Here is a 14,658-nt window from a genome sequence, read left to right as displayed (position 1 = left end):
ATATACCCTTCTCACGAAGGTGAATGGATAAATAAAGATATTTAAATAGTTTTTTGCATAACTGTTAATAAATAAGATTCAATTTATGGCTGAACATTGTGAAATCGCATTTTTCTTAATGTAGATATTAAAGCTTAATTGCTACTGGATTTTAAGTGAACAATGCGTGACGACAAAAAGTGACGACAGATACACTTTTGATATGATGGCAGAAATCATCTTATTAAATATTTAAAATCTGAAAAACGATGTGGACATTGTGGAAAAAAACAAACTTTAATTGCAACAAATGTGAAAAAGGGTTTCACCCACTGTTGCCAGATAATTTTGGTATAAAATCGGAAAAAATAAAAATACATACTTTTTTGTGAAATTTGTAAGTTTTTTTTCAGAAAAAAACTAACAATCCAATTGTTTAAAAAAGACAATTGGTATTGGACAATTCGCGAGTGAAATCGGTAACACATCAAGTGTACGAACATATACTGTGAATATTGGTGATTTGTGTGGCAAATTGGAAGCTCCAATAGGCAGGCAACAAGCTTCCTTGGACACTGTTTGCATTATCGGCACAACAAGTGCATTTATGTATTGATACTACAAGTGATTTGTGTGGCAAGTTTAAGGCTCCAATAGGCAGGCAACAAGCTTCCTTGGACGCAATAGAGTGTTTCACGTGAACATTATTTCGGTTTCGCGGTAATTGGACAAAAAAGTGCTCTGCGCACAACAACAAACATTCGTTCGATTCCGGGAAAAGACAAGTGCAAGACAACACATATACTAAACAACGCAATAGAGTGTGGGAAAATATCAACGGTCGTTTGTTTTTTTTTTTGTTTTTTTGTATACATACGCGCATGTGTATAATTCGTTGCAAATACATTGTATGATTGTGTGTTTTTTCGTGGTACTACAACATAAGGAATTTTTTAGGAACAGAAGCAAAGACAATCGTGGTGTGAACAATATTCTGCGCATGAACAGTGACAATTATATGTGTTTGAAAAGGCAATTATATGTGTTTGATAATTAATATTTTGTGTATTGAAACGGCTTCGTGAATATAATTGTAACTACACGCGACGCGCGAAAATTATATGTGTTTGGACAAAAGTGACAATACGTTTTATGTAAATTGATATTATTGGATATTAGAACGGTTTCGTTAGCATAATTGTGACTGCACGCGACAGGTCGTGGTACTGAATGCATATCAATGAATATTATTTGAATTTTGCCAACTGGAAACTGTAAGTACAATCTTTAATTATTTTACATAACTACAATGGCTACGAGTATGAAAAGTATACAATCGAAACGACGTGTGGAGAAATCATCTATTTCACGCGCTTTAACATTTGTTCAGGATTTACCTGCTGAAATAAGTGCTACACAATTGGAGGCTCGTTTAGTCCGTTTGGATGCTGCTTATAACGAATTAAGGGTACTGACAGGCGAGTTGTATGATTTCGAAGGGGATAAGGATTTTGTAGATCCTGACGCGGATTTTGCGGAATATGAGGGGAAATATTTTGTGATTAAGGGTATTCTTACGAATTTGATAAACTCTCAAACGCCCCATGAAACGGTTTCTGATCCGCAAAACGACGTTATCAATAGATTATCTGAACAACACTCCGCCTTGTTAAATAGGCTTGATACTCCGGTGACTACTCGCAATGGCGATGGTGATTTGCCTAAAATTAGAATTGAACCCTTTACTGGGAAATACTCCGATTGGCCATCTTTTAAGGATCTTTTTAATAGTGCTATTGACTCCAGACCAAACCTGACTAACATACAAAAGTTCCATTACTTGAAGTCCGTTTTGAAGGATGATGCAGCTAACCTCATCAAGCATATGCAGATTACGGATTTGTCATATTCTACTGCATGGGATCGACTCAAGGAACGTTATGATCGCCCGCGACACATTGTGAATTCCTATATTGAGACTTTTATGTCAATGTCGTCACTGAAGGAGGAAGATTCTACTGGGCTTCGTAAGATTTCTGATGTTTCGAACGAGGTTATTAGGGGTTTGGAGGCTATAGGTTTCGATGAGTGCGACCATTGGTTAATTCATATACTTCAGTCTAAGATTGATCCTGATTCTCGTAGAAAGTGGGTTGAAAGTACGCGAGATGAAACTAAACCTACGATATCATCATTCTTAACATTTTTGGATCAACGGTGTGAGGAAATAGAGCTTGGTAAAAACCCTGAGAAGAAGAATTATGGCAAATCAATTGCTTCAAGGAATTATGGTAAATCATTGGCCTCATCTACTACGATGATAGCTACTAATGACGGTAAGCGTTGTGCAGATTGCGGATCTGTTGAACATCATATCCAGAAATGTCCACACTTCTTATCATTGGCTGTAGATGATCGACGTAAGATTGTGAAGGATAAACGCTTATGTTTTAATTGTTTACGAGGTGGGCATACAGTTTATGAATGTAAATCAAAGAGCAAATGCCGTTCTTGTCATAATAGTCTCATACACAATTCGCAGCCCAGGGAGGTTGATCAACATGAAGTTGCTGCACCTAGTTCGAATATCGTTAATTCTCCAACAGAAGTTACACAACAAATAGCTTTGAATACAATGGTTTCACATCCTGAAGCTGATTCTTCAAGAAAACTCGACTTCAAACGCATTCTGCCAACAGCATTGGTTAATGTTCGAGATCGTGACGGTGGCTTCGTACCCTGCCGTGTTTTGCTTGATACAGCATCAGAATACTCGTACATTACCGAGGATTGCATCAGAAGATTGGGATTACCACGCGGTGCATCACGTATGCCACTCTCTGGAATTCAGTCGATCAAAGCTGACCCAACACGCGGTCATACTTTCGTGCATATTGAATCTAGATTATCACGGAAATCAGTGGATACCTTTGTACACATTTTGGGGCATATAACGGCTTCTTTGCCTAGGTCGACGATCACTAGTTACGATTCTACCCTATTTGGTAATCTCGATCTTGCGGACCCTCATTGGAATCGTTCATCACCCATTGATATTTTGTTAGGAGCTGATGAGGTCTGGGATGTATTATCAATGGGAAAATTGGAAAATGATCAGGGTAAGGTCATTGCAATTTCCACTATTTTTGGTTGGGTGGTAACATCTGGCATTCTACCTTGTGAAGGTCATGCACCTGTTACTTTACTTACGTTGGTCGATCTTGATCGGTCAATTCGTGCCTTTGGGAGATCGAAGAATGCTCCAACATATCAACTAAGAAGGATGCCGAATCTTTAATCGTTGAACAACATTTTGCTACTACTCACCGCAGACACAATGATGGAAAGTATGTCGTTGAACTTCCATTCAAAGAAGATGATGTTAAATTCGCTGAAACTTATGATGGTGCGCTTGCTCGTTTTAATGCTACTGAACGCAGACTGTCTAAAAATCCAAATCTACGGGCGCAATATGTAAAATTTATGCAAGAGTACGAAAGTTTGGGCCACATGCAAGAGCTTTCTCCTGATGAAATAGATGTTCCAGACGGACGGGTATACTACTTGCCGCATCACCCAGTTGTTGGGTCGAAATTAAGGGTTGTTTTTGATGGATCTTTCCAAGATGCTGCTGGTAGTTCTCTGAACAGTAAATTGTACATTGGACCGCCTATACAACGGAACTTATTTGCAGTATGCCTTAGATTTCGCCTATATGAATTTGTATTTTCCGCCGACATAATCAAGATGTTTCGTCAAATCTGGGTATCACAAAGTCACCGCAACTTTCAAAGAATTTTATGGAGGGAAACCCCAGATGAACCACTCAAACATTTCCAACTATGTACAGTCACATATGGAACTGCCTCTGCGCCTTTCGTTTCAGTTAGAGTACTCGAACAGTTAGCTATAGATTATAATAAATCCCATCCCAACGCAAGTAAAATCTTATTGGAGGACTTTTACGTGGACGATGTCCTGACTGGTGCCTCTTCTGAACGACAATTAGTACGATACCGTGATGAACTCGTTGATCTTCTACAACAAGCGGGATTTCAATTGAGTAAATGGGTGTCCAATAGCGAAACACTGAAACAAACTGACCACAATACACCAAGTTTTTTGAAGGATGATGATAATTCAACTAAGGTCCTGGGTATACATTGGTATTCTGACGAGGATCGCATCGGATACAAAATATGTTTGGGGGATCCACAACGTGCCACAAAGAGGACGATTTTGTCCGATGTATCCCGAATCTTTGACCCGCTAGGACTGGTGTCACCGGTTGTTATAAAATTCAAGATTTTATTCCAAGAATTATGGCTTATGAATTTGGGTTGGGATGACCCACTGCCTCCGGACATAGCGGAAGTGTGGATGAAGTATCGTGAAGATTTACGAAATCTTGATAAATTACGGTTGCCTCGCTTTATACCAAATGTCAATACGAAGTTTACTCTACATGGTTTCAGCGATGCATCCTTGAAGGCTTACTCTGCTGTGATATATTGCCTGGCGAATGATGAAAATGGTAACATCAAGTTATCTTTGGTCGCATCGAAAACTCGTGTCTCGCCGCTTAAGCAGATTTCATTACCCAGATTGGAGTTGTGTGGAGCCTTGCTACTCACTAGACTGATGAAATCGGTAATTTCGTCGCTACCGCATACGCATATTGAGGTACGCGCCTGGTGTGACTCGACTGTAGTGTTATCTTGGTTATCCGTGCAGCCGATCACGCTCAAGACATTTGTTGGAAACCGTACAGCGGAAATATTGGAAAATCTCCCTAGAAGTGCTTGGGGACACGTTAGTTCGAAGGAAAATCCCGCTGATTGCGCTTCACGCGGTCTTATGGTCGATCAATTTCTAAGTCACGACCTGTGGTGGTCGGGACCAACATTTTTGAAAACTTCGCAACAACCGCAAAGTGATTCTTCACAGACAACAATCAACAACATTGAGGTGGAAGCCGAAATGAAAACTACAACAACTCACAGCTTTACTACGCGTCAACATTCTACAGAACATCCATTAGAGAGAACTCTAGCAAATACGTCAAGCTGGTGGAAACTTTTACGCATCACCGCCTATGTACGCCGTTTTATTAACTTACATGTTCGGAAAATCAAAAACCCTAACAAATTTTTGACATTCGATGAAATTGCACAGGCTACGATAACATGTCTCAAAATGGCTCAAGATTATTTTTCACCAGAACGAATTAAACTACAACGTGGATTGAATCTCGACAAAAGTTCTCAACTAACAAGACTTTCACCATACATTGATGAACTAGGACTTCTCAGAGTAGGAGGTCGCATACGACACTCGGAACTTGCCGATGCAGTTCAACATCCTATCATACTTCCAGGTAAACACAGAATATCGAAACTAGTACTTGAGGAACAACATGTAAGACATCTACATCCTGGTGTATCAACATTATTCGTGATTATTCGTCAACAATATTGGATTGTTGGGGCTAGAAACCTGATTCGGCAAATTACACACAAATGCTTAAATTGTTTTAGACAAGCACAACATGCAACACAGCAGCGAATGGCTGATCTTCCCGCAGTTCGAGTTCGACAGGCATTCCCTTTCCAGAATACCGGATGCGATTACGCCGGTCCGTTTACACTTAAATTGCACAGTGGAAGAAATGCTAGAACGTCAAAAGGATATATATGCTTATTCGTCTGTATGGTTACATCAGCTATACACCTCGAATTATCAACAGACCTAAGTACTGAGTGTTTTCTGGCAGCTCTACGCCGTTTTATGGCCCGCCGTGGCAAATGTTCTACAATATATAGTGACAACGGCAAGAATTTCGTTGGTGCCAAACGAGTTCTGAATGAATTATACCAACAACTACAAGCTGAAGGACACAACGAGATCATTCAGGCAACCTTAGCTCAAGAGGGAATAAAGTGGATTTTTACTCCACCTTACTCACCACACTGGGGTGGTATGTGGGAATCGGGCGTCCGCTCGGTTAAACTACATTTACGCCGCATTATTGGCAACAGTATCCTGACATATGAACAGATGCACACTCTTCTCGCTCAAGTTGAAGCAGTAGTAAATTCCAGACCGTTGGGATATGCTCCTGACAACGAGACTAGCTATCTTTCTCCATCTCACTTCTTAATTGGCAGGCCAACTACCATGGTGCCTGAAGGTACTCTTACTGATCTGAATCAGAACCGTCTCGACTACTGGCAACATGTACAATGTATGTACCAAGGCTTTTGGAAGCAGTGGAGTCAAGAATACCTAACATCTCTACAACATCGCCCGAAGTGGTGCAATGATCAACCTAACATTAAAATTGATGACCTGGTCCTAGTGAAGGAAGACAGAACTCCTCCCTCAACTTGGATAATCGGCCGTGTGATGGAAGTGTTCCCAGGAGATGACGGATTAATACGAGTGGTGAAGCTTAAGACTAACAAGAGCACGATGACCAGGAATATTACTAGAATTGTCAAACTCCCAATATGCTGAAATAGTACTTCAGGGTCGGCCGGGATGTTTAGGAACGTTCCCAACTCTGCTGAAAAATACAACACTGATTTTATATTCTTTATATTCCTTATTTTCTTTGTTTCTTTTACACACTATTTTTCTTTATTGTTTGAATTATCTAGTTAGTTACAGTCCACAGTTTGAAATGGTTGTAAATAAACGTTTAAGAACAAATTTCAAGATTATTCGTTTTATTCTCAATCATAATTGTTTTTTTTTTTTTTTTTGTTTTTTTTTTTTTGAAATTTGTTCTTAAACGTTTATTTACAACCGTTTCAAACTGTGGACTGTAACTAACTAGATAATTCAAACAATAAAGAAAAATAGTGTGTAAAAGAAACAAAGAAAATAAGGAATATAAAGAATATAAAATCAGTGTTGTATTTTTCAGCAGAGTTGGGAACGTTCCTAAACACCAATAAAGAATTCACATATTTAAACAATTAATGTTGTAAAATAGGTTTATATAATAAGAATTATTTAATATTTACATACAAATATTAAATATTTGTATACTCTATGTATAAGTTTATAATTCAGTTTGTATTTTTCATATTTCCACAAAAAGCCACGACTTACCTACATACATATATTTCGAATACTTTATTAATTTTAAAAAGTCTTTAGTATAGGTTTATAGACATCCTTCAAGTAACTGTTTGTATAAACGATTTAATTTTTTTTGTTAATTTGTCTTGGCTAAATATTCGTTCAGCATATATTGGCGCGGCTAAAAATTAAAAATTTAACAATTTTTTTTCCAAAATCTAACAAACATTTTTCATTTTGATTCATTAAATTATTAAAATCAAGTAATTTACGCTCTTTAAATTCAGATTATATTTTTATATATCATCTTCTATCTTACAAAAACAATTATGGTTCAGTTTGTATTTATTATATTTGTTAATTAAATTATTATATGAAAACCTTGATGTAAATATAGACTTTTCAAAAAATCGTCATTTTGATGACTAAAATCGGCAAATCGCACTTTGCCATTTTTACAATCAAAAATCGTCAAAATGACGATAAATCGGCAAATCTGGCAACAGTGGTTTCACCCCAAAGAATGCTTTAAAAATTATCATACGCCTAGTGTACCTACTATGCAGTGTCTTTTATAAGGGACATAACTCCAAAACTATGTTTTTTTTTAATAAAATGTTTTTAATCAGATAATTTTTATTAATAGTTGGTGAAAATTATAAAAGTGACCAGGGAACTTTGTCCACTAATGGGTTAACAGAAATGTATGAAGGCTTATTTAACAGTAGAGGACAGACCAGTTTTACAGTCGAATGTCCCGTGTCCATACGATACTCTGAACGGGACGCCGTTTGTCCCGTTTTGAAAAAAACATAACTTTTTTATTAATTACCACAAAAAATATAAAAAAAATTGGAAAAACCTATAGACAAGGATGCTTTATTTTCTGAAATATAGTATTTTCTCAAAATTGAATATCACTATTTAACAATCAACTTAGTGCATTAACTTCTATGAGTTCCGAAAAAACTCATTCAATTACATATCAAAAAATGTTAACAATATACTGTAAACATTTTTTTAACATTCATAAAAAATAAATGTTAACCTGGCGTTTACACATACAAGTAACAGTGCAAGTATACTTTCACTGTTACTTGCATGTTTAAAAAAAAAGATGTTTTCCGACAACCTTGTGGAGCAGTTTTCGTGGAGAGGAACTAACTCTAAGCAATGCATTCGTGGATGCCGTGTAACTTTGGCTATTCGACGTAAGTCTATTTTTAAATTGAGAACTCCGTGTGGAGTTCTCAGTCTCCCATCGGACGCGTTCCAGGTGGCGGATAGGGGGAGCAACTGCCTAGTCTAGTGATACTGTTTTGACAACAGGTCACTAGCCTTGACAAATGCTCAAGCGCTGTCATTAAGATACATTTTTTAACAAATGGTCTAAACTTCTTGACATAGATAGGTTAGTAAAAGGAACTGCGTTAGCCGACTATCATAATACTGTGATGCATTTTATAACAAATGGTCACAGTAGGATGTAATTGGTGTTAGGATAATGTTATTATTGGTGATACATTTTTGACAAATGGTTACCTAGTGCTAACACATTCTTTCTCTCTTCTTAGTGTTACTACCCGCGTACCAAAACTGTTCTTTCTTTCTCTCTCTACTCTTTATTTCCCCCCCACTTGTAAGGTCAAGGTGATGGTAGCAGTGTCGAAGACCTGAATGGCTAGTAAGTGGTTAAAAAAAAATAGTCGCTAACAGCTCCCCTCCGACGCCTAATCTATGTACGCCGTCCCTGCATGGAGTGTCCATCCCCTTACGCGCTCACTCGTGGGAACAAAAATTAAAAATTCACCAACACATAACAACAAAAAACAAATAACTGCAAAAGGTCAGCAGGGGAAACCTATGCTGGCTGATTGCAAACATTCAACTGTCCAACCTTCTGGTGACAGTTTGACTAAAAGCAGCGAGGTAGCCTTGGATTTTAAGCCGAGCACCTCAAAATCTGCATAGCCCTCGCTGGTAATATACCAGCAACAGCCCCTTCATTGGACACTGTCGACAAGACAGTTGTCCCTGCGAAAATGCTACAGGTTGGATCGTCGAGCCAGAAGTCGGGTCCAACCACCGTAGCCCCACCCGCCACTACGGCAGAACCGAACGCCCCCATTCGCAAAGAACCATCTAGGAGGGCTTTCGTGCAACGGCGTGCCGCCAAGCGCATTATCGACCGGATTGGATCCAAGTCGGCCGATGCGCTTAATATCGACGAATTGTCGAAACTAAGTTGGGCTAAGGCCCAACTGGCTGAGCTGGACAGTTCAAACCCTCCTCCAAGCGCAGATGCAGCGAACCAAGGCGCATCTGCTGGGCCCAAACGGCAACGCTCAGAGGAGGAGCTGCTCCAGCAGCAAAATCCACAGCCGAGGACTAAACGTCCGAAGCAAGAGGCTCGTGTGATAAGAAGGCCTTACAGTGAAGTTGCTCGCAATCCACTGGTAAGGGCTATTATCGACAGGAGTGTTGATGACGGAGCTATCTCCCAGGAGAAATGGCTGAAAATCCGTCAGGGTATGCTGGGGGTATACTGGAAGATTCTCAAGGAGAATCCCGGTCCATCCCCGCCAAACGATGATGCTGGCTGGTATCAAGGCCATGTAAAACTGCTAGCGTGTACCAATGACCGCTCGCTCTACTGCTAAAATTAGCAATTGCGTCCCTAGGGGAATTGTGGCCTGGCGCGAAACTGGACGTGATCCCGGTAAACGAGATACCTCGCAGACCGAGATCAGTCGCAGTTATTCCGGCGGAACCACATGAACCTGAGGAGATTCTGGCATACATTCAGAGCGGTAATCCCGATCTACCAACCCATAACTGGAAGATGGTTAAGGTTTCCGCTCCTGAAGGTGCGCATAGAAAGGTGGTCGTAGTCCTTAACAAGGAATCCTTGGCGCCACTACGTGAGAGGCAAAGCAAGATTTACTATGGTTTCGATAGTATCAAGCTGCGCATCTACCGTGGTGACGACAAGCTCGACCCCGAAACTTCTGGTGTTAAACTGGAAGCTCCGCAGGATATGGACTGCAAAATTAAACTGGACAAAATGGAGACCCAATCACACTCCAGTATGGTTGGGGACCTATTCTGCACTCTGGGCGATGTGGAGGATGAAGATGTTCTTCTGGAATCAGACCCAAAAGACATCGACGCTACGGTCATATATGATCCAGACCATGGTGAAGGCGATCCAAGTGAACCTTCACCACTCTAAGGCAGCTTCGGCTGCCCTGCTCCTCCACATTGCTAGATATGGGGAGGACATTGCATTGGTCCAGGAGCCGTGGATACACAATGGCGAGATACGTGGACTCAACGCCAAAGAGTACAAACTTTTGTACATAAGACGCACAGGTAAAATAAGATCTTGCATTTTGGTTAAGAACCATCTTAATATCTTCATTCTTCCTGATTACAGCGATGAAGATACAGTAGCTGCTGCTTGGGAGACAGATGCAGGTAAGGTGTGGCTGCTCTCAAGCTACATGGCGCACGACCAGGTTGAACCACCACCAAACAACCTGGTATCTAACATGATGCGTGCCGCAAACCGGGCCAGAACTCCGGTAATTATCGGAGCTGATGCAAATGCTCACCACACAATCTGGGGTAGCTCAGATATAAACGAACGAGGTGAGTACATTCTAGACTTCATATTAGACTTTAATCTGGTAGTTGTCAATCGAGGTTCAGAACCTACTTTTGTGGTAGCAAATAGGCAAGAAGTTCTGGACATTACGCTTGTCAGTGCAAGCCATTCGCAACTCATAAGGAATTGGAAGGTTTCAGATGATTGCTCTCTGTCTGATCATAGGTATCTGACATTTTTAATAGAATTGGAAGTTGAAAAGGAAAAGCCTTTTCTAAATAGGAGGAAAACCAAGTGGGATGATCACAGGCGGATCATTGATGGTTTACTTCCCTCACCCCCTCTTATAGGTGACACTAGGGACATTGAAAGCACTGTGGAAAAGCTCACACTTTCTCTCAGTGAGGCCACAAGACGTACATGCACTCCCTCTGCTCGCAGAGGAAAGGTAAGACCTCCATGGTGGACTTTAGACATAGCGAACACTAGGCGTAGTTGTCGTAAACTATTCAACGAGGTACAAGATTCCTCATTTCTCGCTTCCCCGATTAAATGGTGTTGAACTAACACTATCGGACAATGCAAAATACTTAGGAGTTATTCTGGATAGTAAACTATCCTGGAAACCCAATACCCTTTCAAGGACGTCAAAAGCCTTGACGGCTATGTATGTCTGAATATCGATTACTGCATTTCTAGGCCCTTCATAGCGAGGAATTTCGATTTCTCAATTCCGTACGGTACGGAAGCAATGAACGGGCTCTTACATGACACAGCGGGTCTCTCAGTCTGTACGGACGGTTCTGTGAAGGGAGATCGAGTTGGCGTAGGTGTCTACATTCGGGAACTCGATATTAGGTTATCTTTCAGACTTCCGAATGAATGTAGCATTATTCAGGCTGAATTATCGGCCATCAAAAGGGCGGCTAACTGGCTTAGTTATAACAAGATATCAGACAGGGATATTTGTATATATACTGACAGTCAGGCCGCTATAAAATCCCTGACAGGTGTATACACAACATCTAACTTAGTCCAGGAATGCCGGGCATCCTTAAACAGGATGACGAGACATTCAACAGTCGTTCTCAAGTAGGTACGGGGATACGGGGATATTATGGGCAACTGTGTTGCCGATGATCTGGCGAAAAAAGGCGCCATGTTACCTGACGGAGACATAGATTTCCTATGTGGGATTCCGTTATCCAAATGCAAGCTACAAATTAGTAACTTCTACTATGAGCTCGCTCAGGCAAGATGGGACTGTGAACCCACATGCACTATAACCAGGACGATATGGCCCCAAGATTACAAAACGTTAATAAGCGTAAAATTAAGTTATACCTGTCAAATGTTTCAGTGCATGCAGAAACGATGGCTTTACTAAGAGAAAGAAATATACATTCCTACTCATACACACTGAAGGAGTTAAAGCAAACGTCCTTTGTTTTAAGGGGCCTATATGCAAAACATTTTAACTCCGAATCTCAATGTGTGAAATGTGACAAGAAACATCCTCAAGGTGACTGTCAGCGCACGAAACAGGAACTATCAGCGCCTCACTGTGTAAATTGTGGAGTAATTGGCCACTCCGTAAACTGGAGGGGTTGCCCGACGTACAAAAAATAAATTGACTCAAGAAGGGAACTTATTAAAAAAATCTGAAGAAAAACATATTGCCAAAAACAACGTCAACAAAATAATGAACAATAAAATAAAATAAATAAATAAATAAAATAAATAAAAATTAACCTCTTCCGGGTTAATTCTTCTCAAGTACCATCACAAAAGCCAACTATAGTTAAGGAATTTTTATAACTCGCCAACATTTTTCTCGTACCTGAGGAATTGCCATTGGAGCAGCAAATAACTAACTTCCTCAAGGAATTCAAAAACATGCCAACAAATGGAACAAAGCAAGTATAAAGTTAAGGATAAATATGGACCATAAACCTATAAAATGCATGACATTTAACGTCCGTTCTCTAATAAATAATAGCCTGGAGCTTTCAAATATCCTTCACCACAACCAAATTGATGTAGGATTCATTCAAGAGTGTTACCATCACAGTAATAAAAATGCAAAAATCACGGGGTATAACTTTATTTATGATAACTCACCTCTTGGAGTAGCGATTGTCATTAGAAATAATATTCAACATAACAGAGTCAATCTCTGTAGAACACATTTTAATAACATCTTTATTGAATTAGAATAAAATGTAAACAACATTACCAAAAAATACCTATTGGGTTCTATTTACATACCATGTGTTAATTCTACTCAAATAATAAATGATAGTCTAAATCATATTCTTCACCTGGCGAACAATCATGACGGATTTATAATCGGCGGCGATCTTAATGCTAAAAGCTCAAACTGGGGAGATACATCTGAAAACACCAACAGCAAAGTTTTACATGATTGGCTGCAAAGTAACTGTTTAGAAGTAACACACATTTGTGATTCATCACCATCTTACCCAAACGGTTCATCTTTTTTGGACCTCTTTTTACTAAGCCCTAACATAATAAACGTTGTTCAACCAAATTATAAAATTAAAAGTCTCCCAACTTTCTCCGATCATTTCCCATTAGTTTTGAAACTGGATATTGATTCAGATGGCTTTCATATAAGACGTCCCCAAGTAAGTACATATAAAAACACCAATAGGGACTCCTTTCGTCATGATCTCGAAGCAGCTGATCTCTCCCAATAACTGCAATTTAAACAATAATGAATTAGATATGCTTATAAATACATTTAATATTACACTTACTATAATTCACGACAACCACTCACTTTAACTTGATGTAAACGATCAAAAACGTCCGTATCCTGTAAACATAGGGACATTTTTAAAGTTAAGTACATATGGCAGAAGGAGCTCAAAAAATACAGTAGCCCAAGAAAGTCTACATACAGGAATAATTATTGTGTTACTTTAATTTAAAGCAGTTTTTTTAGTTTTTTTATGAGATATACATATAGTAATACTTGTCTTATGATTTTAGCAAAAAAAAATTCAAATAACGCCCAAAAGTTCATCGTTATTAGAGTTATTGATTCTGAGTAAAATAACGAAAAATTTATTCTCGGTCACGCCTACTTTTGTGTGGGCGGGGCTATTAAGTTTCATAATATTTTGAACATTAAAGCCCAAAAAACCTAAAAAAAATTCGTTATTTGACTCAGAATCAATAATTCTAATAACAGTGAAATTTTGGACGTGATAGTAAATGTTGCTAAACCCGAATTAAGTGATGTTGTTTTAATTTTTTTTAACACGAATTTATTTTTTTATCAAATATATTTCATTAATTTTAACTTACAAATACAGCTTTCAACGAAAGAAATTTAATTTGAATTCCTTTATTACCCCACCTCTGTAAATTAAATTACTTATTGTCATTTTGTTGACAGGTGTAATAATAAAGGGAAATCAAAATTCCTGTATGTAGACTTTATTGGGCTACTGTATACCACAGAACTGGCAATAAAATTAGCAGTGAGTACAAAATTCTTTCAAAACAAATACAACCGTTGAAAACAATTATTAAAGAGCTTGTCAACATTGAAGATTCTAAAACGTTTAGAAATAGGCTATCAAAAATTACACCTGGTCCTAAGGCAAAGATGTATTTCAAATCATAGGCAAAAACAAATCACCTTTTTGTCAACAACTTTTATATAACAATATCTCCAATATCTCTCTGTTTTCCGGGAGGTAACTCCTGAGAGACCAATTGGCAATATTGAAAATCAAATCTCATCATGTGTAAATAGACTTCCCCAACACATATACACTTTTAACGACACATTTCTTGCTGAAGAAAGTGATAATTACCACCTTATAACTGTAAATAACATAAGAAAATACATTGACAATATTAACAGTAAAAAGTCTTTTAATTTTGATGGTATTTCCAACTTCCTTATAAAAAAATTCCCAGATGCAACTTTAAAATTATTAACTACTATTTTT

The 14,658-nt window shown here is 38.7% G+C and overlaps 1 protein-coding gene across 1 annotated transcript; it reads left to right on the top strand.

Moving 5' to 3' along the window:
- Positions 1-1,288: 1,288 nt before the first annotated feature.
- LOC135949426 (uncharacterized) lies at positions 1,289-8,750 on the top strand. The gene is made up of 3 exons (XM_065498988.1): positions 1,289-3,189; positions 3,312-6,223; positions 8,710-8,750. The coding sequence occupies exons 1-3, from the start codon at positions 1,289-1,291 to the stop codon at positions 8,748-8,750; spliced, it is 4,854 nt and encodes a 1,617-aa protein (XP_065355060.1).
- Positions 8,751-14,658: the final 5,908 nt, after the last annotated feature.

This window comes from Calliphora vicina, chromosome 1 (genome assembly GCF_958450345.1).
Source record: "Calliphora vicina chromosome 1, idCalVici1.1, whole genome shotgun sequence".
NCBI lineage: Eukaryota > Metazoa > Arthropoda > Insecta > Diptera > Calliphoridae > Calliphora > Calliphora vicina.
The sequence above is the reverse complement of the archived record's forward strand: the minus strand, read 5'-3'. Positions and strand labels throughout refer to the sequence as shown.

Coding starts and splice junctions, on each gene's coding strand:
- LOC135949426 (XM_065498988.1), top strand. CDS start 1,289: ATGGCTACGAGTATGAAAAGTATACAATCGAAACGACGTGTGGAGAAA. Junction 3,190..3,311: donor GCACCTGTTACTTTACTTAC/GTTGGTCGATCT, acceptor TACTCACCGCAG/ACACAATGATGGAAAGTATG. Junction 6,224..8,709: donor CTACTGGCAACATGTACAAT/GTATGTACCAAG, acceptor CCCACTTGTAAG/GTCAAGGTGATGGTAGCAGT.